This window comes from Amblyomma mixtum, chromosome 5, assembly GCF_055824585.1.
Source record: "Amblyomma mixtum isolate Tamu chromosome 5, ASM5582458v1, whole genome shotgun sequence".
Classification (NCBI taxonomy): domain Eukaryota; kingdom Metazoa; phylum Arthropoda; class Arachnida; order Ixodida; family Ixodidae; genus Amblyomma; species Amblyomma mixtum.
The window spans coordinates 135223187-135249659 of record NC_143016.1 but is presented as its reverse complement, the minus strand read 5'-3'; the positions used below and the strand labels follow the sequence as shown (position 1 = coordinate 135249659).

At 47.9% G+C, this 26473-nt stretch overlaps 2 protein-coding genes across 2 annotated transcripts; both read right to left on the bottom strand.

The window, feature by feature from the left end:
- Window positions 1–9109: 9109 nt before the first annotated feature.
- On the bottom strand, window positions 9110–10918 carry LOC149343842 (uncharacterized). The gene is made up of 2 exons (XM_089542512.1): window positions 10907–10918; window positions 9110–9525 (listed from the first exon to the last, which is right to left on the bottom strand). The coding sequence occupies exons 1-2, from the start codon at window positions 10916–10918 to the stop codon at window positions 9163–9165; spliced, it is 375 nt and encodes a 124-aa protein (XP_089398638.1). The 3' UTR covers window positions 9110–9162.
- A 13166-nt stretch (window positions 10919–24084) lies between these two features.
- On the bottom strand, window positions 24085–25877 carry LOC149343841 (uncharacterized). The gene is made up of 2 exons (XM_089546068.1): window positions 25866–25877; window positions 24085–24438 (listed from the first exon to the last, which is right to left on the bottom strand). The coding sequence occupies exons 1-2, from the start codon at window positions 25875–25877 to the stop codon at window positions 24085–24087; spliced, it is 366 nt and encodes a 121-aa protein (XP_089402194.1).
- Window positions 25878–26473: the final 596 nt, after the last annotated feature.

Below are 26473 nucleotides of genomic sequence, written 5' to 3'. Positions count from 1 at the left end.
TAAAAGCAACTCAGAATCATTAAATTTGCGATAAAATTGTATTTTGTAAGTATTTACGCGAAAACAAATTAATTTCTCAAAGGTGCTACATTCACCACTGCTGCCATCATTTCCGAGCGAAACTTCTTTTTGCAGTGTGACACCCCGCAGCCAGAGTTTCATTCTTTTAAGAGAAGTGCGCTTCGTGAAAGTATCACTTAACTTGCCCGTGTGAGAAGGGTATTAGTCACCTAGGTCACTGATGGCTTCAACTGTCTCCATACATAAACCCCACGAGGTAAAGACACACCCTGCGCATACTCATGTGACATAATATAAAAAGTTTTCAGGCACCTCGGCAACGTAAAGAAAACTGACATCAGGGTCCACGACGCGCACGCAACGCCGCCAAAGAGAGGAAAATACACCTACAAAAGAAATACACATACAAGAAGAAAGACACCACCAAATGCTGCGTTGATTATATTCTTCGTGTGTTCATTTGTGCTTTTGTTCTGTGGAATGTTATGGATAACCAACTAGTTCCTTCCTGTAGCTTAGCGATGGTGTAACGACGTTGCCCGTCTCCAGGCGCCTGAAGGCTGTTTCGCCTGCAAGCAATTCTACAAGCTCTGCGACCAGCGGGGCGTCCCGGCGATGGTCTTCGTAAGGCGTACCTAAATATGTGCCCGTTTGCTCTTGCTAAGAAACGCAGTGTTGCTGGCAAAGGCCTTGCGCACGCAGCCGGTTTTTGCGGTCTCAAACAATAAACAAATCTGTGAAAAACAAAATATGGGTGCTTTATTTTGTCATCTTCTTTCACAGCTGATTCCAAAGATGATTGTCTTTTGTTTAAAGCAGTGATGAAAGCTTCAATACACTGCCCCCGACACATGCTGCCGGTTTGCTCGTTGAGCATGTTATCACCATCCGAAGTGCAGTCCGCTCTTGTACAATTTCTCCTCTTGTCACGTGGCTCCCTGACGTCTCGCCGTTATTGGTCGCGCAGCCGCCACTATGAAATTCTAACGAACAGGGTCGTCCACTCTTAGTTAGAACCCGCTAGCGCATGGCCGCACTCCTCAGAGGGCCACCGCGTGCGACACAGGCGCTCATCGCAGCAAAGTGGCGCAGGAGAAGGTGTACCTGGACGTGGTGCTTCGCGTCATCTGCCACTTCGCTTCGAAGTGCAGCCGTTTCGGACGCAGTGACCGTCAAAAGAGCACGGCCATGCGCTAGCGCGTCTAACTAAGAGTGGACGACCCTGCACCTGGTCACTGTGGCCGACGCGGCTTCTCGAAACTGTTTTCTGTGCCGCAGCGACAATAAACACGAGGGTTTTCGCTTGAATGTAAAGCTGCCTTAACCCTTGTGGCGCCTGTGGTGCGGTCTGGGACAGGACCTCTGCTGCTACCTCGGACCAAAGCTATGGTCGCGGAGAGCAACACACGCAGCTCCGAGGAACCGCCAGCAGGCAAAGCTCGGGGAAAACTCTCCGTACCGATGGCCTCCTTGGCAGCAAGGACGGCAGGCAGGCTAGCAACACAAACGCAGTGGCGTCACCGTGACAGCTGCGGCTCCCAGCTTTGTCGAGAGCCATCCATCGCCATCGCTCTGTCGTCCCTCTCTGCGCCACGCGAACCTGGTTAGATGACGGGAAGGGGGCGCTCTGTGAAGTTCGCGCTGGTGTGATCCGCTGCCTCCGCCTGCCAGCCGCCTCCCGAAGTAGGCAGGGGGTAGTCGGGAGGGAGGCGGAACGCAAAAGGTGCCCATGTGCTGTGCGATGTCAGTGCACGTTAAAGATCCCCAGGTGGTCGAATTCTTCACTACAGCGCCTCTTCCTCTGCTCCTTTCACTCCCACCCTTCCCTCTAGGCGTGGTTGTGGTGTCCGCCGAGAAGTGGAACAGTTACGATGCCATTTCCTTTCCTTATAAAAAAACACCTTGGCGCAAATAAATTCACATACGCACAAAACACGAGGAGACAACGCACAGGTGCTAGCCTTTTAGAACCTCCCTTCACTTGGACTCGGTCAGCTGGGCGGCTTGCCGCTTGAAGAAAGCGTAGTTCTTCTCTGCAAGCCACTCAGGAAGCTTGCTGCGGCAGACTACATGCAGCCAGTCATGATAAACACGAATATGGCGCCATAGTTCAGATCTAAGTTTCTTGTATATCTGCTTAACGTGTCCTCTAGAGGGCTTCACAGCATCAAGTAGTAGACTTACGTCGTGAGGAATAGTTCCTTTACGGGGGCAAAAGGTGTAGCATCTTGCTTGGCACGTGGCTATAGTGAACTAGAATACTATTCTAGTTCACTATACACGTGGCCTTCACAATGGAGCACACGAAAAGCTGGTTCGTATCCCGGGGAGTAGACACACATAAAGAAGGGCCCGCAGTACTAGAAATATAGCTCAGTAAGGCATGTTGTCGGGCAAGCTGGTTTAGCATCTTAAAACTTGGCAAAAAACACCTTGGCGCAAATAAAATCACGCACACAAAGTAGAGGAGGAGCCAACGGACAGGTCTCGTGGTCTCCTTTGTGTATATTAATTTATTGTCGCCAAGGTGTTTTTTGCGAGGCTTCAAGATGCTCAACCAAGTAGCCCGGCAACGAATTGAGCTATATTTCCTTTTCTCGAAACCAATGTTCATTTTTTTTTGCTACAACTCGCACTTTCGAAGTGTGCATTCGGATTTTCAGCCCCACGCACTCGTCTATGCTTGCTAGAGTGCCTCAATGCCAATGTCACCGAAATAAGGCTTTCATGCCTAACAGCAAAACTGATCGGCTTCATGCTGTAAAAGGTGGGAAAATGATGCTTTTTGCAAATACATTTTGGAGTTATTAGCGTGAGCCCCTGGGCCAGATTGGTGTGCCCGCACCAGTGGCTCAGTAGTTGGGGCACGCACGGTAATTATGAGTCGGGCATGCCGGGATGGGGTTCTTGCTCACCTTGCCAGCCATTGCCCTGATTAACAGGACACCGTCACTCTGTCCGTAGTCCGCCATCACGTCCCGGGAGCAGTCATCGATGCATCGCCCTCTCCAACCCCACTGACGACTACCAAGGCCTATTATTTGTATAGTGTAGCGCCTGAGGACGTTCCCATAGCTAGCAACCGTTGCTGTCGTAGCGGCATTCATCAACGGGGTGCCGGCTATGGACAACGAGAGGCTCCGCACTTTGTGGGTTGAGATCGGCGAACACGGACCTGGGAGGAATTCTTAGCAGACAAGAATCATCATGAAGCAAATATGCGGCGAGGACTGGCGACGGCGGCAGCAGCGACGACGGCGGCGGCGTCAAGTGGCTGAATCTGCCCTCGGGTCGCCGGACGGAGTCATGCTTCGAAAGATCAAGCTGTCGCTGTTAATTGAGAGACGGCTGCGTCCTCGACAGAGGTCCCGCGTTTCGGACATCCGGGGGGAGGGGAGTACAAGGCCGTTCATTCACCTGCAGGGAAACGCCGCGCAATTCCTTTCCCATGGAAACATCGAACTTTCTGCAGTGGTGAAATTGACACGACAGTGTTCGATGACTGTCTCTTCCCGTTTCCATCGACCGAGCAGCGAGAGAGAATCAGTACCGCCCCATGCCGTGGGTGGTACCACCAGTGTCCACAACTGCCCACCTGATTGGACATCGTTCTCCGAACTTTATTCCCCAGTCAGGGACTAATGCTATGAGAGCCCGGAATATTCTACCACTTGCTATTCTTTAACGTGCACGGACATCGCACAGTACACGGGCCTCTAGAATTTCGCCTCCATCGAAATGCGACTGCCGCGGCCAGGATCGAATGTGTGTCTTTCAGGTCAGCAGTCGAGTGCAGTAACCACAGAGCCACTGCGGTGGCGCTCGACTGTAAATAAGTATAAATAAACCTACTGTACAGTTTCCTCCATAACGGAGTTCGACACCGTCCTTCGGAGCCGGGACCTGCGGGGCTGAGCGAGCCAGACAACACAAGGGCCCCTCCGTCTCCAAGAAGGTGAAGCGAATGGGGAAGTTTTCAAGGTCGACGAATTGTAAGGGATCATAAGCACTTGGTCCCCCGGAAGTCAAGCTTATCGACTGATGCCGTCCTCGGGAATCTGTTTACCTCAGCCGAACACCCCGAAAAGGTCCACATGTCCTTCATCCCCAAGCAACAGCTACGGAGTCTCTTCTGCTCCGACGGCAAAGAAGCCCCACATTGGCCCTCAAATCTAGGACGCCGAAGGCTACTATACGGAGGACTTGAGAATTATCAGAAGGAAGGAACTTCTTCACAAAATTGCGAATTTTATGGTCATTTCTCTACTAAATTTGAGAATGACTTGTTACTTCTAAACCCGCGGCAAGCAGGTGGCGACCTTCACGTTATCTCTTCTGTTCTTGGCTTTCCAGGTCATTCTCACACTTATACTTTCAAAGCTTCCTTGACGCACATAACCAACTCCCCCATTACAGAATGCTGTGTAAGGTATCGGTAGCGTTCGCGGGGGTCATAGGAACGCGGCTGGGAGCGCTCAAAGCGAAGCGTCCCCTTCTCTGAACGCGGCCGCTCGCGAACGCGCCAGGAAGTACGGGTGTCCACCCGCCCCGCGGTACCGATTCGCGCACGTGCTGGCACGAATGTCTATTTGTGTTTGTTTTTATTTTGTGGTGGAGAGAGTGCTTTACCTTGTTGAAGCCGGAGGGCTGGCCATGCCCTTGAAGAACCAATCATGTTAACAGCACAACATGATTGGAAGCTACGGAATGTGGGCCGGGCCTTTAGGGTTTTAAAACTGGGCCCCGGAGCCGTAAGCGGGGTTCTGCGCTAAGGTCAGATGCAACGCATCTTCGGCAACGCCGAGTAGGGGCTTCCCCTAGTGATTAGCCAGATCCGCCCTTTTTGTTGTTTGTCATTTGCCGTTTAATTTGTCTCGAGTGTCTAAACTTCTGTACGCTGTAAATATCTGTACATAAACCTCAGTTATTGCCTTTTTTTATCCCTGCGTGTCAACTGATCACAAGAGCGTCTCTGACGTGGCACCCCTGGTGCGAAGAGCTTCAGTTCGAGTTACCAACCGTCTCTGGCGGTGCACCTGTGGTGCAAAGAAGAAGAAGAAGAAGAACCTGATCTTTACTGGCGCAGTCGACAGGATCCTGCGGCCATCGGAAGGCGGCGCAGGAAGACTTGAAGGCAGGGAGAAAGGCGACGACAAGGTAGCAGGTCAGCGTTCCAGAACGGACCTGCGGAGAGACGGCGGCAAGGATGCAAGGACCACGGCAGTAGTCCAGCGACGCGGGACTGCATACGGTCCAGAAAAGGAGCGCGTCGATAACTCGACAGTCACCGGCGTCGCGAAGCAAGGCGACAGCAGCGGACACAGGACCAGCGGCGTCCGACAGCTCATCGCAGCGTGCGGTGAAAGTGGAGGTGGACCCCGACGCCAAGGAGCTGGCAATGCGGATCGACGCATCGAAACCGTGAGTTTCCTTGGTCGCATTGTTCACGTCCCTGTGTTCGAGCCGGTAGGACAGTTGAGGGCTACAGACGGCAGTATGGAGAGTTATCCATGCAGGCCCTCACTCGATGTGAGGTACCAGGTTGAGTTAGCGAAGGCGCGTTTAGCGGACCTTCAGGCTCAACTTGCGAAAGTAAATGGCGGAAAGGCGCTGCTTCGCGAGGAAGAACCTCAGGATGTTAAGCATGTCTTGGGGGTATTAGAAGCGAGACGCCAGCAGGTAGAGCTCGAGATTTCTAAGATCAAGGAGTCTAGGAGAGCTAGCCAACTAGCCAGGGAGAACTGCTCCGAGTCACGAGCAGAGAGGTCGCCAGTGCGGGAAGGCAACGGCATATGCCTGCCGGGCGCAGGTCAAGAGGACAGCCGGGCAGAGGTAAAGGGTGAGCCAGATTTCTGCGAAGCTGGAGTTGCAGTTCAAGAAAGCAGCCTGACGGAACGCAGCGTCGCGGTATCAAAGGCGGTGAACGCGCACGCCGACGACACAGCCGCCCAGGTTAGCTCAATCCCAAATGACACCAGGGACGCGGACGCGTGCTCAGGATTGTTGGAAGTGAGTCTCACAATTCCAAAAACGCAGTCTCAAGCAAGCTGCGGAAAAGAGCATTTAGCTCAGCAGGGAACGGCCAGCGACGACAGATGTCAGATCGCGGACCTAGTGACAGGAGAAAGTCTAGCGTTGCTGGAACCGCACACTGTGTCGGTCATAGGGCATGAAGGGCCCCGTAGCGTCATTGATGGAAAGAGCGTTCCATGCGAGCCAGGGAACGGAGGCGGGCTTGCTGGGCCGACCGGGCAGAGCGCCACACAGTTGTGGAACGCACCCGATGTGTGTCTGGCCAGGTCATTTGAGTACCCGGAAATGAGTGGCGACTTGCCGCAAGGCAAGCTCGGGTCAAGCGACGGCGAGTCAGCTCGTGCAGCAGACGATGCCACGAAGCCGGCCAGCGTCTATCAAGCAGGGAGCGGCGATTTAAATGTTTGCCCGTGCAGTAACGGTGCAAATAGCTCCAAACGCTCCAAAGTACCAGGGGACAGGCGCATAGCCTTCACAGTGAATGTCGGCGTGTGGAACAGTACGTTCCGTGCTGTGGTACGCCAAATTATGTTCAGCAAAGCCGGCCGCACTGTTACAGCTGAACTCGGCAAGAGAGATGTTCCTTACGCAGCACGCGGTTCGTACCGGCACGCCAGAGAGAGCGGGCCCTCAGGTGCGTCGTGTAGTGAGGGGTTTGGACCCATCAAAACCCGGGACGTTTTTGATCCTGGAGGGCACCATCTTTTCAGTTCGCGCCCCGTTGTGGCGCCAGCCTAATGAGTGAGTTACCGTTTAGGCGTTAATTGTGTTACTGACAACACGTGGTGGCTCGAATGTACACAGGGACGCTCGGTGCGACTAAGGAGGCTCACGTGGGCATTGGGCGAGTGCTGTGAACGCTCCAGTCGCGAGTGTCTGTGTCTGTGTGCTCATTCGCGAGCAGGACGACGGCGTGCATGCAGGCGAACTGGGTGCAACGCACCAACTTGGACGCTGTGTTACGGCGCACGGCAGGCATGCCACTGTGTGTATTTAAGTGTGCATTTTGCGTGATGTTGTGTTGGTGCCCGTGTGCATTTTGTTGTTTTTGGTTTTGTTCGTGCAACTGGTCGCAGCGCGACAGCTTGGACTTCGGTGAATGCGCTGGTTTTACAGGTGTGAAATGCGCATTTGAATGTGTACGTTTTGTTTATGTTATGTCACCCGAAGGGTAGTTTCGTGTCAGACACCGATCCCTTTTGTTTGTAATTCTAAAAGTGGCATTTGAGCCCTTTGTAGAATCTTGGGAAGGGCGTGTAAGGTATCGGTAGCGTTCGCGGGGGTCATAGGAACGCGGCTGGGAGCGCTCAAAGCGAAGCGTCCCCTTCTCTGAACGCGGCCGCTCGCGAACGCGCCAGGAAGTACGGGTGTCCACCCGCCCCGCGGTACCGATTCGCGCACGTGCTGGCACGAATGTCTATTTGTGTTTGTTTTTATTTTGTGGTGGAGAGAGTGCTTTACCTTGTTGAAGCCGGAGGGCTGGCCATGCCCTTGAAGAACCAATCATGTTAACAGCACAACATGATTGGAAGCTACGGAATGTGGGCCGGGCCTTTAGGGTTTTAAAACTGGGCCCCGGAGCCGTAAGCGGGGTTCTGCGCTAAGGTCAGATGCAACGCATCTTCGGCAACGCCGAGTAGGGGCTTCCCCTAGTGATTAGCCAGATCCGCCCTTTTTGTTGTTTGTCTTTTGCCGTTTAATTTGTCTCGAGTGTCTAAACTTCTGTACGCTGTAAATATCTGTACATAAACCTCAGTTATTGCCTTTTTTTATCCCTGCGTGTCAACTGATCACAAGAGCGTCTCTGACGTGGCACCCCTGGTGCGAAGAGCTTCAGTTCGAGTTACCAACCGTCTCTGGCGGTGCACCTGTGGTGCAAAGAAGAAGAAGAAGAAGAACCTGATCTTTACTTGCTGATTCGCTTTTTTCTACAAGAAGTTAAATTAAGTTAATAAGCTAAGTTAATAGTCGTGCTGTCATCGAATTCAGCATCCAGTTTTCCGTACTCTTGTTTTTTTGGTTGCTCAAGAACGCAAAGTATGCGAGTGATTGTGTTCGAGGGTAACTTGCTACACTGCAGCCGATGCCTTTTGCAAACAAAGGCCAGTTATACTTACATTTGGCGACGATCAAGTGAGGGACTGAGGGATTGGCTATGCTTGGCTTCAGCGCTCCAGCCGACCGTAAAGCTCAGCTTGACAGCCAGCGCTGACGGCCGGCGCCCGCAGCCGGTAGTTTTGTCTTTACTCTGCTTGTCTTAAAGTAAGCAGGGGCGGGTAGTAGTCGCGGTAGGCCTAGAGGGAAACGTGAAGCGGGCGAGAAAAAGATAGGGTTCGCACAAACTACGACGAATATAATGTTAATTTTTATTATAATTTCCACATTTGAATGAGTCTTATCACCGTGACAGAGATGGTGCTAAAACTTAGTCATAAAGAATCGCGTACCTGACACCGGAAAAGATTCAAGGAAAGCTTGTGCTGTGACTGAAGTTGGTATTCATACTTTAAAGCATATGCCTTAAAAAACGCTTCAGAAAGAATTACTGCGTTCGCTCTACCACCATCAGAAGCGCACTGAGTGTGTGTGGGCATCATGTAGATGAGCTTATTGTCACGCAAAGTGAACATCACAAACTAAATTGGCCGAAACCAGTTGTTATCTGACGAGAAAATTGCTTTTAATCTGTATTGAGAGAAACTATGCGCGATTTTTCGTTCGCGCAGAGAAACTTTGGCTGAGCCTTCATTTCACATCAAGGATGAGAAAATACCAGTAACGTCGGAAAATCCCTATGAAATTGTTCACATGGAAGAGCGGGTTATTTGATGCCTATACGCAAAATGCGCAGTCTTGAAAGGAAACATAACGAAACTCGACAACGATAGAGACAGGATCATAAAAAGGGGTCAGTTGAGCGCAACTGTGAGCGCGCGAATTTACTCGTGTAGACCTGTCACCTTCACACAGTCTGTAAAAAGTACCGCCAGCCGGAAGAGCATTAAATCATTCCACAGGGGGTGAAGAAGCCAGGACTACGTCATCAACACGTCACGAAGGCACAAGTATATTTATTTACACATCAATAAATACAAAGTCTTTGTACGACTATCCGTGATAGCCATGCCCGTGTCCGTAGCTTATCACTTTGTACCCGTGTCCGTAACCGCCATAGCCACCATGGCCGTATCCCCCATAACCACCATAGCCACCGTAGCCGCCGTGGCCGTACCCGCCATAGCCGCCGTAGCCACCATGACCGTATCCTCCGTAGCCACCATATCCTCCGTGGCCACCATATCCTCCGTAGCCTCCGTAACCGCCATAACCACCGTGGCCATATCCTCCGTAACCGCCGTAGCCCCCGTAGCCACCATAGCCGCCATAACCGCCGTAGCCACCATAACCGTGTCCGTAGCCGTAGCCAGCCGTGGCAGCAGCTATCAGGAGACAAAGGATAAGCACGGAAATCTGGAAATAAAAGAAGTGAAATCCTCCCATTAATTTTGTGTATCAGAGGGGTTTTTGTTCTGGAATTTTCTAAATACTACTGGCGCCCTTTGTGACCTGTTATATGCTCTACAGAATAAATAAGGTTTAGTGATGGAGATTTAGGATACGAAGCACAATCAACTCAATGAAGCTCGATGGCTTGGTTGGAGAAACTGTAAGCATAAAGAAATCTCCCAGCTTTACTCTCAGTTGTCTTCATTTTCTTGACGGTAGGGAAAAGCAGCATTTCGCTTTCACAACGCAGCATCAGCCAAATAAGGCAGGATATAGAACTGAACTCGTTAGGTCCTTGCTTGCTTAAAGAGGAGGGTACAGGGAATAAGAACCTACTTCGGAGCGTTTTTTTTAACTTCATTTAATTCTTATAAAGACCTAAAAAAAATTAGCTGCTATATCGTTTTGAGAGCAGAAACGCAAGCTAAAAGCCTCAAGAAGCCTGCCATATTAGTTGACACGCCTTAGTATAAATCACTCTGGCACTGCTACACCGAAGCTTCCCTACAATCCACACACCAGCCTTCTTGGCCTAAACCTTCCCTTACCCGCATTTGAGGAGTAAGTTTTCGAACTGCCGTCTTGCTTTTATAATCCGCTATATAATAGTCCCTTTATGTTAGATCTTCATTTATTGTTCTTACTTTTTTCCATGCCATCTGGAAGAGCTTAATTTTCCTTGCTGGAGAAGCACAAAGTAGGGCATGGTAATTAATGTTCGGACTAATCGTCGTTGTGCCCTTTGCTCCGCTGCGCCATTATGAAAATGGGTTTAGCTCCTCTCCCCCCCCCCCCCCCCCAAAAAAAATAAAATGAATTTAACATGTGTGCAGCTGTGTGCACAGCTAGTTGCCATTCATTGTGATAGAAATTCCACAGAGTAGCTGGTTAATATCGCATTGTATTCAGGACGAGAGGCAGGCATCTAAATTCTAAGGTTTTGTCACTATCTGGAGCTCTAAAATCTATGGATAGATGGGTGTTGAAAAGAAATCGACATTGAGACTGACTGCTGCATTAGGAAATGAAATTTACTTCTGCAACACTTTTGTTCCCTTTTGTTACTTTCAAGTTTCTGTCACATAAAAAACAAATAGTTCTCTATTGCTCTGCTACCTTCTTACAGATCATGCGGTAATATATGCGAGCTTAAATATTAATATTTCATAGCGATACTTCGTAGACGCATTTCTAGTGTGTTGCTTATTCAGAGCTACCCACTTATAAATTTTCCTTTAACGTCCACAAGCTGCAATGTCTCTGCGTCAGCGCTGCTCAAACCCCGCTGCCGGGCTGTCTAAATGAAGCACTCAAGGGTACGGGACGTTTCCCAAATCGATCTCACCAGGGTCTTCATGGTTCTCTCCAGCTGGCGGCAACGCAGTGCGTGTTATCCGAGAGCGAAGCTTGCGCTGTTTCTTAGCTGTGCATTGCGCCGGCTTCGTATATATATACCGGTGCCCTGTCGGGTACCTCCCTCCGCCCCAAATATTTGTAGACACGCCGCTCCGCTATACAGAGTGATAGAGAGGGTGAAAGCCCGACAAAAGCGAAATCCGGAAGCACTTTGTCGGCTACCACGTAGCCCAGCCAGGTTTTATTTTCCATTTTTCTCTTCTTTTTTATTTTACTTGAATAGCCTCACGGTCAGTGGCATTGGTCAGGGGAGTCGGAAAAAAAAGAGACACGGTAAGCGCCTAAAGTCGCTCAAGAAGAACAAAATTCTCGAGAAGGGCAAGTCTGAAGCGGCCAAGTGCTGGGGTGAACGTGAGTCCTCCGGACATGTTCCTATTCCAGAGGCGAGAGCTCGTGCTCACGACGAAGTCATATTTTTCGGTTCTTTTCAAGCACCTTGTGCGGTGGAGACTCTGGTGTGTACTTTACGAATGCGTCATATGTATTTGCACCCGTCCGGCCATTATTCATATATGTACACATGTTGATGCTGAGCGCCTCTACGTTTTTAAACCTTTAGACCCAATGATTCAAATTGGAATCATTGGCAGGCTTCACCAGACGGAACAAGTGGGCTGATTTTGAAAACATTTCCACATTTAGACATTTATTTGGACGTGATAGGCATATTTCACTTAACAGACAAATGCTGTTCGGAATAGGGCACGTTCGCTTTGATCGATCTTTCAGCCCGGTATCACCTTCGATAGATATCGAGAAGAGAACGTCCCGACGCTTTGTGCCAGCTTATTGCGCCGATTTTATGGCATCGACACCATAAAACCGGCATGCTGTTAGTTATTACTATGTCAGTCGGTTTTATTTTGATTGGCCAGACAAAATTAAGACCTCGTAGATGTAAAGAGACGCATGTTAAAATTACAAAACCGATATGATCTATGCGCCTAAACCAAAAGCAGTACCGGAATTTGGCGCCGCTGCGCACAGCGGCCGAAAGGTGGGCGGGCCTGCTGCGATCTCCGGTGCGCACCTTCAATCATGAGGGCTACGCGGATGCTTTAATTATTAATCCCTGAGGATTAGAGGGGACATGTGGGGGCGGAAATGAAGCCCTGAACTGCCCGCCGGATTGTGAGCAAACACCGTGGCAGGTGGCAGTTCAGTGAATGACTGATCGCAGTGGGTTGTTCGGGAAGAGCAACGCCGGTCGCTCATGCCCCACTGGTGGCAGCACCTGCCATCGCAAGGCAGTGAGTGACTCATCGCTCAACCGCTGCACTACTGCACCAATAGTTGTATGAGGACAGCGAGGAATCTATGCATGCAGAGAGTAACCTATGTCGCGGTGTTAAAAGATGACGAGATCGAACACGCAATGAACGAAAAATAAAAGAAATTAAAAGGAAAGCGGTGTGTGGGCAGTGAGCGTAGTTTGTAGCGGCTACCACTCACGCATTTCCGTCGTGTCGCCCACTGAGGGAGCAGCACTGACCTTTTATGCGAAGCATACTACTTTAGCTACCACTTCAGCCCTTCACCGTGGTTATGCGCCTCCAAATCACGTGATACATGACGTCACACCACGTGACACGATGACGTCACGACAGTGGAGAAACGGGTGCCCACCTCGCGCCGTCGCTGTGGTTGTGCGCCTCCAAATCACGTGATACTTGACGTCACACCATGTGACACGATGACGTCACGACAGTGGAGAAACGGGGGCCCACCTCGCGCCGTCGCTGTGGTTGTGCGCCTCCAAATTACGCGACACGATGATGCTTCGCATTCTCCAGGCTTAACCAAGTTAAGCCTCAGCCATTTTTTTATGCGAAGTATATTACTAGAGGTACACTACATGCCTTCGCCGTGGTTACGCGCCGTGCACACCACGTGGTACAGTGACGTCACACCACGTGACATGCCACGTGACACATGACGTCACGACAGAGGAAGGAGGTACACTACAGCCCTTCGCCGTGGTTATGCGCCGTGCACACCACGTGGTACAGTGACGTCACACCACGTAACATACCACGTGACACATGACGTCACGACAGAGGAAGACGGAGGTACACTACAGCCCTTCGCCGTGGTTATGCGCCGTGCGCACCACGTGGTACAGTGACGTCACACCACGTGACATACCACGTGACACATGACGTCACGACAGAGGAAGACGGAGGTACACTACAGCCCTTCACCGTGGTTACACGCCGTGCACACCACGTGGTACAGTGACGTCACACCACGTGACATACCACGTGACACATGACGTCACGACATAGGAAGATGAGGGTCCACCTCGCGCCGTCGCTGTGGTTGCACGCCGTGCAGACCACGTGGTACAGTGACGACACGCCATGTGACATACCACGTGACACATGACGTCACGACAGATCGCCGTCACGCGCCAATAACCAAGGAAAGCCATGTATTACCAAGCCTAGCCATCAATATGCTTCGCATCTGACCAGGGCTAACCAAGTTAAGCCTCAGCCATTTTTTTTTTCGCCATCATGCCCTTCAGCAGACCGTTCACAGCAGTCAAGCCCAGCACACCGTTCGTTGCCTTGGAGCACTGGAGAGCCAGTTCCGTGTCTCTTTGCCGCTCCCGGCACCGTGCATTGAAGTGAAGAGCAAACACGATGTAGCGCCGGGATAGGACGCAGGTGTTAAACAACAAAAAATAAAGAAAATTGCTTTCTCGCTTAAAGCAAAAAAAGAAATGCCTGAATAAGTTTGTTTAAATAAATCCCATTTAATAGCCTTGTGCAAAGTACCGTCTTGCTCACTTGTATCAGGACCACCTCACTATAGATTTTCTGGCTGAATATGCCACAAAACGCAGTTTTTTGAAGTTTAGAATTTTAACAGACCCTATTTGCGTTCCTTATGGCCGGAAACGTTTTTATCGGAGCACGCAAAGCAGCACAGAGAACACGGACGTCAGAAGAGAATGACAACACATGCTTCTGTTGGCAGTATCTTCTGTCATCAGAGTTCATTGGGCTGCTTTGTCTGTTCCTAATAAACTAATTAGCCCAAATCGCCACTCTGACTGTGCGACGGTTGTGCGCGTTAAAGATTCACGGGTGATTGAAATTGTTCCAGACTATTGCACTACGGCACCTGTTTCTCTATTTATTCAGTCACACAAACCTTCCTGCCTTCGCTGACGGCGTGGTTCAGGTGTCCGCCGAGAAGTAAGAAACTTCGGTTTTCCTTTTCTCAAAAAACACTAATCATCATTTTTATTGTTTGCTTAGCTTGCGGACAATATCGAAAAATATATTTTGAGTAAAAAAATGTTAATTTTGAAAAAAAAAAACATCAGGAATGCTGTAACTGTGGAATTCTTCATGCATTTTCTTTATTCACGGCAGAATGAACAAAACTTGGACCAGATGGCGTTATTTGGAGGTGAAGTGTTTTTCAGTTATCTGCATAAAATGCCCTGGTGATACATGTTATATTTGATTTCTCAAGTTTATTTTGTTACACTGTTTTTCCAATCAACTCGCAACTTGAGATGGCGGCCACGGCGTGAAAACTTTTTCGACATATGTAAGCTAGGAAAGCACTAACTGCAGTGATATATAAACTATCATTTTTTTAAAATGGAATCTGAGATCGTTGAGCGCAACGTGTGGCTCTTTTCGAGCCGAAACACCAGTTCAAAGTTTCATACCGATTAGCCTCACGAATTTGCACTTTCAATCAATCAATCAAATCTTTATTTACATCATCCAGATGTTAGGGGCGCAGACAAAAAGCTCTCACTGGAGCTTGATTGCGCGCCTGCGCCCCCGTACAAGGTTTCAAGGTTTGTTTGATTGCATATATTGGCAGCAACTAACAAAACAATTGCATTTGAGGAAAAATAAGCGAGACACAACTGACTCGGAAAAAATTAATAAACAAGAGATAAAAACAGGCAAAAACAGCAAAAGAAATAAGATGCAAAAATACTGGTTTGTAAGATTAACACAAAGCATTTAGCAATAATGGTAAGTGGTAGCTGAGCATTTGACGTCCATAGTTAGTACGTATTTGGGGAATGAACCATTTATCGCGGTTTCTTATGGCATGAGTGTGTTCTCTAGGTGTTAGTTGAGACAAGGTTTAAAGAAAATTACGGTAGGTATTACTTCTCTTATATCGTTTTATTAAGTTGACATTATATAGATCGTGTATTGGAGTTATGTGGAAGGCATTAAAAAGGGGTTTCGTCGTAACGTCGCGGGGGATGCTTGCAATGCTTCTTATGGCTCGTTTTTGGATTACATGTAACCTGTTTAAGTTTGAGAGTGTGGTAGTTCCCCATACCGTGAAACAGTAGTTTAAAACGGAAGCAAACATGGAATTATAAAGAATTAGTTTCACTTTTTGTGGCAGAAAATAGCGCAGTTTACTTAACACACCAGTTATTTTTGACAGCTTGTCCGCTGTTTTATCGACATGTGTTGACCACGATAAATGCTTCTCAAAATATACTCCAAGGCTTTTTACCACAGGGACAACTTCTAAAGGCACAGACCCAATCCGAAGTGAAATGTTGCTATCGCATACTGTTTTGTTTCTTGGCCTGAAAAGCACGACTTTTGTTTTATTTATGTTTATAGATAGTGAGTTTACGATCGACCAATGATTTAAAAGATGTAAACACGTGTTTGCTTGTTCAGTCAGATTATGTATATTGCTAGAGGTGAAAAATAAACTCGTATCATCAGCATATATTATAAATGTTGGGCGTGGGTCAATGAGAACGATGTCATTAATGTAGATGATAAAAAGTAGAGGCCCCAATATGCTTCCCTGCGGGACGCCTGCTAAAACTGATTTCGGGTCGGATAATTTATTGTTAATTACTACTTGTTGTACTCGCGCTGATAAATAAGAGTTCAATATGTCATGAAAAACGCCACGGAAACCATAGAACTCAAGTTTAGCAAGCATTGTCTGATGATTAATGAAATCAAATGCCTTTGAGTAATCTACAAATACACCAAGGGTTAATTGGTGCTGTTCGAAAGATTGCAGGATTAGTTCCTTTTGAGTTAAAAGCGCTGTATCTGTGGAATGGCCACTTCTAAACCCATGTTGATGAGGTGTCAATAAGTTATGTTTGATACAAAAGCTAATAATCCTTTTGTACAGCAGTTTCTCTTGGCATTTTGAAAAAATGGAGAGGATTGATATGGGACGATAGTTCGACAAGTTATTTTTCTCGCCACCTTTAAAAACTACTGTCACCCTAGCAACTTGCATGGCTTGTGGGAAAACTCCCTGCAGAAAGCATAGATTAAATATATGCTCTAAAACAGGGCTAATTAGATCCATGGTATGTTTAATAGGTTGAATTTTTAGACCATTTACGTCCCTTGTACTACTCGTTCGGAGAGCAAGAAAACAGCTTTCAATTTCACTGCGATCCGTTGGTGATAAAAATGCACTACTGTGATTTCTAGATTTGAGATAGCTTAGGGAATCAGGGTTATGTACACTGTTAACTAAAGACACGAAGTAATTATCAAAAGTATCTGCTAGTTCTTTTCCCGAAAGTTTCTGATTTCGGACTAAGATTTCTAGCTCGACGGGTTTGAATTCTTTATTCCAAAAACAAGCACAGATTCTCACCATTCCTTGATATATGAAACATGAGTGCCTACAAAGACGAACACAACGGAAACACGACAGAGGACAAGCACCAACTTCATCCGACTTTATTCGCTGAGTAGATAGTGAATATGAAGAAAACCTCGGCATGCACAGAGAGCAAGATCATGCGCAATCAACCAAACTGTTTAAACAATATTTTCCTCTTTTTTATGCGCAAAGCTTCCAAAACTTCCTGTGCCTTGGTATCTCGGCTCCTGTCCAGAATCTTGCTCTCATGAGACCGTCGCAGTGCAAGCATCTTTCCCGGGGAGAGTGGTCTGCAGCTTGGTGATACACATTCCATTCTGCGCCGTGTGGTGAAAGGTGCGCTCTTCCTACTTTTAGCGGCCACACGTGTAGTTTCACCAAATGCATACGGAGCAGAAAACTGTTGCCGCGCTTACTGTGACGACCAGCTGCCACCAAAAGCCTTCGCTTCCAAAAGCTCGCCGAGGTTCATCCAGGTCTCAACGACGCACTGGATCGCAAGTCAACCGGATCACGCTGCTTCTGTGAGTGTTGCGCGCTTGAGAGCGTAACGACCAGGCAGTGAGCGCTGTCTCAGGCTGGGAATGTAGTCCGCGAAAGAGCTGCATACTCGGCGTGGTGGCAGCGAAGGGGCTTAGCTTAGCTGTGACGTAGTAGAGTAGACGTATAGATCATTACTAGACGTCTGCTGCGCATGCGCACTAGCGGGTGCAAACCCAATCTGGCTTCGGTAGGGTCAATGGGCACGCGCTACAGGCAAGCGATATGCGTCTAAGCAATTACATGTACATTAAGCTGAAACTCTGGCCGGAGGCTGCACGTCATTGTCAGAGCGAGATGCCCAGTAATCTCGCATAGATAAGCCCCTGAACGCTCGCCACGCAGTCAGGGTTTCGAACCGGAGTCGAACGCGTATATTAGTACAGAACCGAACCGAACACGTAAATTTTGCCATATTGAAATTGAACCCGAACCGGGAGAATTCAGAGGAACCGTTCAAAACCGGTTCGGGACTGGGTTGAGCCCCACATTTCTTTTTTGGTACCTGACACGCATTCTTGTTTTTAAAGACAAAATGAGATGTGCTAGCGCGTAGAATTACCGACCTAAGGATGTATGCACTAGACAGTCAGAAAATGGCATCCAATCTATGAGACAACAAGTTTGATGGAAGTGTGGATTCTAGGAAGAAACCTTATTTGTTCTTCTGTAATGTGCTTTCTGCAATCTAAAGCATTGTATGCCAGATTGATGTCAAATAACGAGTTTATTAGAGCCACCCCCTTTCGCATGTTTGCGTATGGTTTTAATCGAATACTTAGCACTGCTCTGGCTCATAAAGCACGAAGTGAGAATAGCTTGCCTTTCTTTGTGTCCTGTACCATAAATTTGTGAAATAGACGCAGCGACCCAACCACGTTGCGTATCGTCTACTTTCAGAGGCATATTCGTTGTGGCAGACAGCAGATACAGAATAAGACCTCTCACGATGGCTCAATGACTGCGGCGCTCAACTGATGATCCCAAGATCTCGGGGCCTCATTTAACGAAATGCAAAAAAATTACAGCTAGCGCTTCAGACTACTTACGTGCTGTTACACCGAAGCATTGACTTATTTTTTCATCCATCAAAAAATCCGCTCTATTACACCCTCAATGTGCCCCAAGCCAACTTAATCCCAAGTAATCGACTCATATTCTACAGCAATCCACCAGAATCTACCCTTAATCCACGGAAATCCCCATAATCCAGATGAAATCAATGTAATCCGCTCTTAATCCACCGCAGTCTACCAGCATTCTCCTAAATTCATCTGAATCCACCGTAATCCGACTTAATCAACCCTACTGCAAAATAATTCAGTGTAGTTCCCTGTTAATTCAAACTAGTGCGAATTCGTCCTACATAATACTGTTAATCACCGCAATCCACAACAATATTTCATTCGAACATAATCCACCGTTATCCCACTTTATCCACACTGCTGCAACTGAATCCAGTGTATTCAGCCGTAATCTACCCAACACTGTAATCCAACATAATCCATCCCACTGCAACTGTATCCAATGTACTCAACTCTTCGTCCGCCACAGTATACCCTATTCCAATTTAATTCAGTTTAATCCACTATTATACTACCTCAACGCACCGCAATTCAACTTATTCCTACGTAATCAACTCTTACTCCTGTGCAGACCGTCGGAAGTCACCCGTATTCGCACATTCCACAGTAATCAAAATTAATCCTCCGCAATTCACTCGGACATTGTGGCGTGGACAACGGCCTCTTTTTTACCATCTCCATGCACATATAGACGCTGCTGGCTTTTCTTGTTATGGGGCTCGTAAGCCTTTTGCTTTAAAACGCGCGTGTGCTGACCGATCTCAGCGCACGCAGAAGAACGCCAGCTGCCGTAAATTAATTTGGAGTCCTCCATGACCGCGTCGCTCATAGCCCTGGTGTCGCTTCGGCACGTTAAATCCCAGATATTACTACTGCGATTGCATAATAAAGGATATATAAATTGGTGCAGTTTTAAGGGGAAAGCGTTACTAGCCCCGTTAAGGTAAGCCTCCATCCAAGAGGCGAAGTTTCACAATGAAAGTCGGCCGGTGAATATAGAGCGCGGCGTGCTGCCGCGAATTCTTCGCACAATCCTCCATGCGTGTATAGGCAGATCCACCCAACGGATGAAAGCATTCATTCCGACCGCGTACAGAGCACCACGTCACGAGACGTCACTGGCTACGCGTCGTCCGTCGTCGGGGTCGCATTCATATGGCAGACGGCGAGCGTAGACGACGGCGCGGACGGACGGCAAAACCAGTTAGCTTCTCCCTCCAGTTGCTTTCCACTGGTCTCCTCGAACTTATCTTCCAAGAGCGAGGCAAATGCCGCACCACACAACTGCACCAGCACAAAGGAAATGGGCATGCGACGGAACTGCGCCAGCCACACCAAGTTAATTGCGCAAAAGCGCCCCGATGCTAGTAAAACAGAAAATAAGCGAAAATGCTAGTAATCGAGGCTATTCAGGCAGCTCGCTCAGGGGTGAGGGCGCACTCTGATGAGTTGTACTTCTGAAAGCGTAGCAGACTGCCGCTCAGGCGTGTAACGGGTAACATGGGGCTGTGCCCGCGCACGGACGAAACCGATTTGGTCCGTTGTACGAACGGGCTTTAAAGGGGCTGCGAAACACTGCTTGGGGGGATACCGGCTATACTTCAGGTGGATTCTTTATGTCCCACAGATGCTGACTCAGAAAGAATTACAGGAATCGATGCACAGGAACGGGAGTTATTCAAAGAAGAAATTTCAAAATACAAGCTAACAAACCGCTGCCCTCAACTCGATTTTGGCGGAGCTTCCCATTCCTATTTCGCTCTCCCAATGACGGCACCTGGCGCAACCAATCAAAACAGCCTGCCAGAGCACGTCGCGGAAGTTTGCACTCCATGGTTGCCTGCTCTCTGTAACTCGTTCTTGCTGAGACTGGCAGCGTCGTTTCCATGCCAGAGCCCCTGGTGGTGTATTTTTATTTTACTTGCTTTGCAGGGCTTTTATCTAAGACGAACAAGTTGTTTTTGTTGATCTAATATAAAACACCGACAGGTGACAAAATGTGTCTCTATTTATTCACACAATTTGCAGTATATTTACTGATTGTCCAATCATCAAGCTCGCGCCAGGTGATGTCATATCCGCTGCTAAAACCTGTCGCTGTATGGGGACACCACCAGAGCCATGAATTTGTTTTTGGGAGTACATTTAAATATTAAAAAACGGAATATACGCGGTATTACCGACGAAATGCAGTGTAGTCTACGCAGCAATACTCTCCTTACTCGCAGTGGCTGCCGAGAGCAAAAGAAGCGGCTAGAGCATACCGCCAAATGGCAGACAAAATTGCGCAAAAAAATCGTGGCGTGCACCGGCATCGTACCCTAATGTTCGTGTAGCAGTCGGGCCAAACTATACTACCTTGAGTGGTTGTTATGTATCTTGGTTGTTGACACGGTAGTTTAGTTATTTAATTGGGAGATACTGCATTCTCGGAAGACCAAGCTCAGACATGTCGAAGGGATCCCCACATACGTTCGGCCGCCGATAATGATCGCTCAAAAGCGCGCACCTCTAAGCTCACTTTCACTTGATGGACAGCGTGTGTGACGTGTACGAAAACCGCGGTCCCGCCTACGCGCGATGTCGTTACGCCTGGCGTTGACGACACGCCGCCAAGCCAAGCTCGTCCGGCGGCGCGCAGCGGCCGGCGAGGAAACTAACCGGTTCCAAAGCGAACCGTCTCGTGGATTCCTCTTATATTCCTCTTATGTGTTCAGCAGGGCTGCGTAAGTTGTGGTTCCTGCGAAGGAAACTGCAAACTCACCTTTCAGTACCAAACTTTTAGCACGCAACGCACTTGTACGATCAAAATTGGTTGTTTGGTTGGTTTATTGGGGTTTAACGTCCCAAAGCGACTGAGGCTATGAGAGACGCCGTAGTGAAGGGCTCCGGAAATTTCGACCACCTCGGGTTCTTTAACGTGCACTGACATCTCGCAGCACACGGGTCTCTAGAATTTCGCCTTCATCGAAATTCAGCCGCCGCGGCCGGGATCGAACCCGCGTCTTTCGGGTCAGCAGCCGAGCGCCGTAACTACTGAGCCACCGCGGCGGGGTGATCAAAATTGGAATACACGGCAGTTGTTTGGAAACGCCGCCGCGGTGGCTCAGCGGCTATGGTGCTCGGCTGCTGACCCAAAAGACGCGGGTTCGATCCCGGCCGCGGCGGCTAGAATTTCTTTGGAGGAGAAATTCTAGAGGCCCGTGTACTGTGCGATGTCAGTGCACGTTAAAGAACCCCAGGTGGTCGAAATTTCCGGAGCCCTTCACTACGGCGTCTCTCATAGCCTTAGTCGCTTTGGGACGTTAAACCCCATAAACCAAACCAAACCAGTTGTTTGGAATCCCCATACTAAGTAACTATCAAGGGTAAGGTGAAGTTAGAACCGCCAAAGGAATGCCATCAGATTGATCTTAATTTGGCAACTATAAAAGGGAGGATTCCCTTTTTTTGCCGGCGTAAAGCACCGGTGTAAAGTTACTCGTTTCCAGTTTTTACATAGCATTATCATTGAAAAAAATGGGACTTCAGCTGCCTCATTACGTAAAGTTCGGAGTACACGCAAAACAAGACACAGAAATTGCCTTTCCCTTACGATAATATTTTCTAAAACAAAATTACTTATGAATAGCTTTCTTCCGTGTACTATAAACGAATAAAATTCCATCTCTATATAGGTATTACAATCAAAGAACTTTGCATAAGAGTTAGAATTTTTTTTCTCCCATAAACTAGCCCAAGCATAAGCAACGTTCGCGACCTACTTTTTTGCATCTATTTCAAATTCCGTCATTTCGTAATGTCATTTCGCCTTTATGTTGCTCGGCACCGCCCACCTGTTTGTAATTTAATATGTGCTGTTCTTCTTTTTTGTTTTGTTAGTCATTGGCTAGTGCAAGAAATTACTTGTTCGGAAGCACTGCTACAGCTTGCATCCTTCTCGAGTTTTTATTGTGATTTAACGTTGTTATGCTTTGTAGTGTATTGCCCCTCCTGCTTGAGGCAGTTTTATGGCCTGCAGTATTAATAAACAAATAAATATATAAAGAAATAAATAAAATGATGTACCTCTAAGCAACCGTTCTTTGCACAGCGTGACGGGTGGTGTCATGCGATTTCTCGTTGCCCATAGCATACGTCTCTTAGTACCGTTGCACGCTAGCTCGCGACAGTGATCCTTTGCCAGACTTTTGTTTCAAATTGTGACGCAACCGTTCCTCGTAAATAATTCCATGTGGTGACATACTATTTCTCGTCGCACACAGCATACAGCTGCTAGTCGAGTTGGAGGGTAGCTCGCAAAAGGGATTCCAGCCGACGACATATAAACTCACGATGACGCATTCATGCTTTCTCCTTCAAACCACGTAAGCAGTCAAGTGCCTCTCGTTTTCTTTTTCTTTTTTTCAGAAACTGAACATTCTTTGTTGCACTCGAAGCAAAAAGCAAGGAAAGGCAGGCTTGTGGCAGTAGTAGAGGTACCTAAAAGAAAAAAAATTAAATATTGATTACACAAAGGGGCAGTGCCGATATGCATGCGCTCGCTTACGTTCAATAATGATTACGTTCAGAAAGATGCTACTACAATGAAATGTAACTGCGATGACATGATCTTGTCTTATGCCGATGCGGTCAAATTGTTTTGCGTGAAAAAAAAAATAGATGCCAATTGTTAGCGGGTGGCTTTGTCGCGCTGTTGTGGGACTGCTGGATCTTCAATTCTCAGTCTGGGTGCTGAGTTTATTGCTGGCATTCCCTGCTGGCACACGCATGCACAAGAGGGTAGATATCACTTTGGCAGCTTTGATTCTAGGCGTGGCTCTCTGTTCGACCTCTTGCTCCATTGTGCCTACAGTCTCTCACCGCACTATCCCCTATCCCCAAAAACGAGGGGGAGTGCTGCCCACAAGACGCTACTGGTGTTCCTTCTCTGCATTTTCCGCACTCGATGGGATGGAGGCAGGGGCTGGTAGTAGTCGCAATGGGCCTCGAGAGGGACGTGAAGAGGATGTTGGGCGTCTCAGGGGAAGGGGAGAGGAGGGGGCAGAAAACATAAAAAGACAGATCTCCACGAACTACGAAGAACATAAATATTATTTTTTCTTATAATGTGCACATGAGAATGAGGCTTATGGGACTGACAGAAATAGTGCAAAAATTAGTAATGAAGAGGCGCGTACCTGACACCGCAAAAGATTCCAGGAAAGCTTATGCTGTCACTGAGGTTCGAATTCATACTTTTAAGCCTGCGCATTAAAAAAAAAAAGTTTCAGAAAAGATTACTGCTGGAGCTCTACCTCCATCAGAAGCGCACTGAGTGTGTGTGGACGACGCGTAACTGAACTGCTTGTCATGCAGAGAGTATCAGAAACGAAATCGGCAGTTCTTATCTGACCAGAAAATTGGTTTAATCTGTATGGAGAGAAACTATGTGCGATTTTTTGTTCGCGCAGAACAATTCTGGCCGAGCCTTAAATTTTTATCAAGGATAAGAAAATACGAGTAACGTCAAAAGAGCAGCAACACTGTTAACGTAGAGAAGCGGGTTATTTAGTGCCTAAAGGCGAACTGCGCAGTCATGCCAGGAATCATAACGAAAACTGACAGCGAGAGAGACAGGATCTAAAAAGGGATCCTTCGAACTTACCGTTAGGGCGAATATTCTTCAGCCCTTAGCAACCTGTCACCTTCCCGCAAAATATATCCAGAGTACCGCCAGCGGAAGAGTATTAGATCATTCCACAGAGGGTGACGAAGCCAGAACTACGTCAACAGCTCGTTATGAAGGCACAAACAAGTTTATTTACACATCAATAAATACAAAGTCTTTGTACGACTACCCGTGATAGCCATGCCCGTGCCCGTAGCTTATCACTTTGTACCCGTGCCCGTAACCACCATAACCACCATGGCCGTATCCTCCATAACCGCCATAGCCACCGTAGCCGCCGTGGCCGTACCCTCCATAGCCGCCGTAGCCACCATGACCGTATCCTCCATACCCTCCGTAGCCGCCATAACCTCCGTAGCCGCCATATCCTCCGTGGCCATATCCACCATAACCGCCGTAGCCTCCGTAGCCGCCATATCCACCGTAGCCGCCATATCCACCGTAGCCGCCATACCCACCGTAGCCGCCGTAGCCAGCTGCGGCAGCAGCTATCAGCACACAAAGGGTAAGCACTGACATCTGAAAATAAAATAAACGAAATCCTCCCATTACTTCTGTGCACAGAGGACCTTTTGTTCCAGAATTCTCCAAGAAATACTGGCGTCCTTTGTAACCAGTTCTGTGCTTCAAAGAATAGATAAGATTAGCGATCCCGATTTAGGACCGGAAGCACTATCCGGACTCAAATATTGAATGGCCTTCTGCATGCAAATAAGAAGTGTTCGAGCTTAACTTCAGGTCTGTGGATTCCATTCATTACATGCTGAAAGCGGCGTTTCGCTTTCACAATGCTGCACGGGTCCATAGAAGCAGGTTATAGAACCTGTTTGGTATTTCTTGGTTTGATGAACCGGAAAGAGGGAACAAGTGGGCAAGGATAATTTAATGCTTCGAAATCATTCTAGAAACAACAGGAAACCAGGCTAAATATCTACGAAAGCATGCATGCCGTTTTCCTTGACATGTGTGAGAAGCAATCAATTCGGCACTGCTAGACCGATGGTGCCATATACTCTACACAGCAGCATGCTAGGGCTCAATCCTCCAAAACGCGCATTGAAGAAATTTTCAAACTGCCTTCTTGCTCTTGTGATCCTCCTTAAAGGCGTCCATGTTCGTGAGAGCTTTATTTACTATGCCACTTTTTTTGCCGGCCACCTCGAAGAGCTTAAGTTTGCTTTCTTGAAGATCACAAAATTTGTCAGTCTAATACATGGGTTCTTCGCCGTTCTCAAGCCGCATACATCGCTACACCATTATGGAATTGCTGTACCAAAGAAAAAGCTTTTAATACGTGTGCATTTGTGTGCACTCTTAGCTGCTGTTCCTTTTGATCGAAATTCCACAGACATCGCGTTCCATATTACATGGTGTTCAAACCGAGTCAGCAGGTGTCTAAGTTATCGGGTGTCTTGACTAAGTATTCGGTACTGTAGGATCGGTGCCTTGATGGCTGTTCTAAGCAAGTCGGTATCGAGTCCGCTGCAGTAGCAAAGAAAATGAATATTTTAAAAGCGACTTGTTTCTTTTTGGCTTTCTGGTGTGTTCGATACCTCTTTAACATCAAAAATAATTAGTGGTCTGCTTCTATGCTACCTGACTATACATTATACGTTAATAAGGTGGATTGGCGAGCTAGTTGGTTCATGATCGTATAATTGAGCAGCAGAACGTTAACAAGGACGTTGAAGAAGCATGCAGACGAGGACGATGCCGCTCGTCCTCGTCTTCTTCAACGTCCTTGTTCACGTCCTTGTTCAACGTCCTTTCTTCAACGTCCTTGTTTACTTTCTGCTGCTCAATTATTCGATACATTATACGCTAGCTTGCACAAACTGAAACAATTCTGCATGAGTGCTATCCAAAGCGTACTCGCGGCTTGTTTAGATGAAGCACTCAAGCGAACGCGCAAAATACGCAGCTGATGCTCCAGGAGTTCATCTCACCAGGGCCTTCATGGTTCTTTCTAGTTGGCGGCAACGAAGTGTGTGTTATCCGAGAGCGATGCTGGCTCACTTTCTTAGGTCTGCACTGGGCCGACTTCGTATATATACCAGCGGCCTGGTGGGTACCTCCCTCTGCCCCAAATGTTTGTAGACACACCGCTCCATTATACAGAGCCATAGAGAGGGTGAAAGCTTGAAGAAAGCGAGATCCGGAAGCACTTTGCCGGCTACAACGTATCCCAGCTAGGTTTTATTTTTCCCTTTTTAGTTCACTTTCATTTTACCTGAATAGCCTCACGGTCAGTGGCATTCGTGAGGGGAGCCGGAAAAAAGAGGCACGGTAAGCGCGTTAGGTCGCTCAAGAAGAAAAAAATCCTTGAGGAGGCAGCTTTGAAGTGGCAAAGTGCTGCCGTGTAGGTGAGCCCCCGGACCTGCTCCTACTCCCAAGACGAAAGCTCTTGCTCACGACGCAGTCGTCATATTTTTCTGCTTTTTTTTGAGCACCTTGTGCGGCGTAGGGTGTGGTGTGTAGTTTACGAATGTCGGATACATACTAGGTGTTTCAGCAAAGACTTTCTAAAATTTTCAAAAATAGGTATTTTAGGATA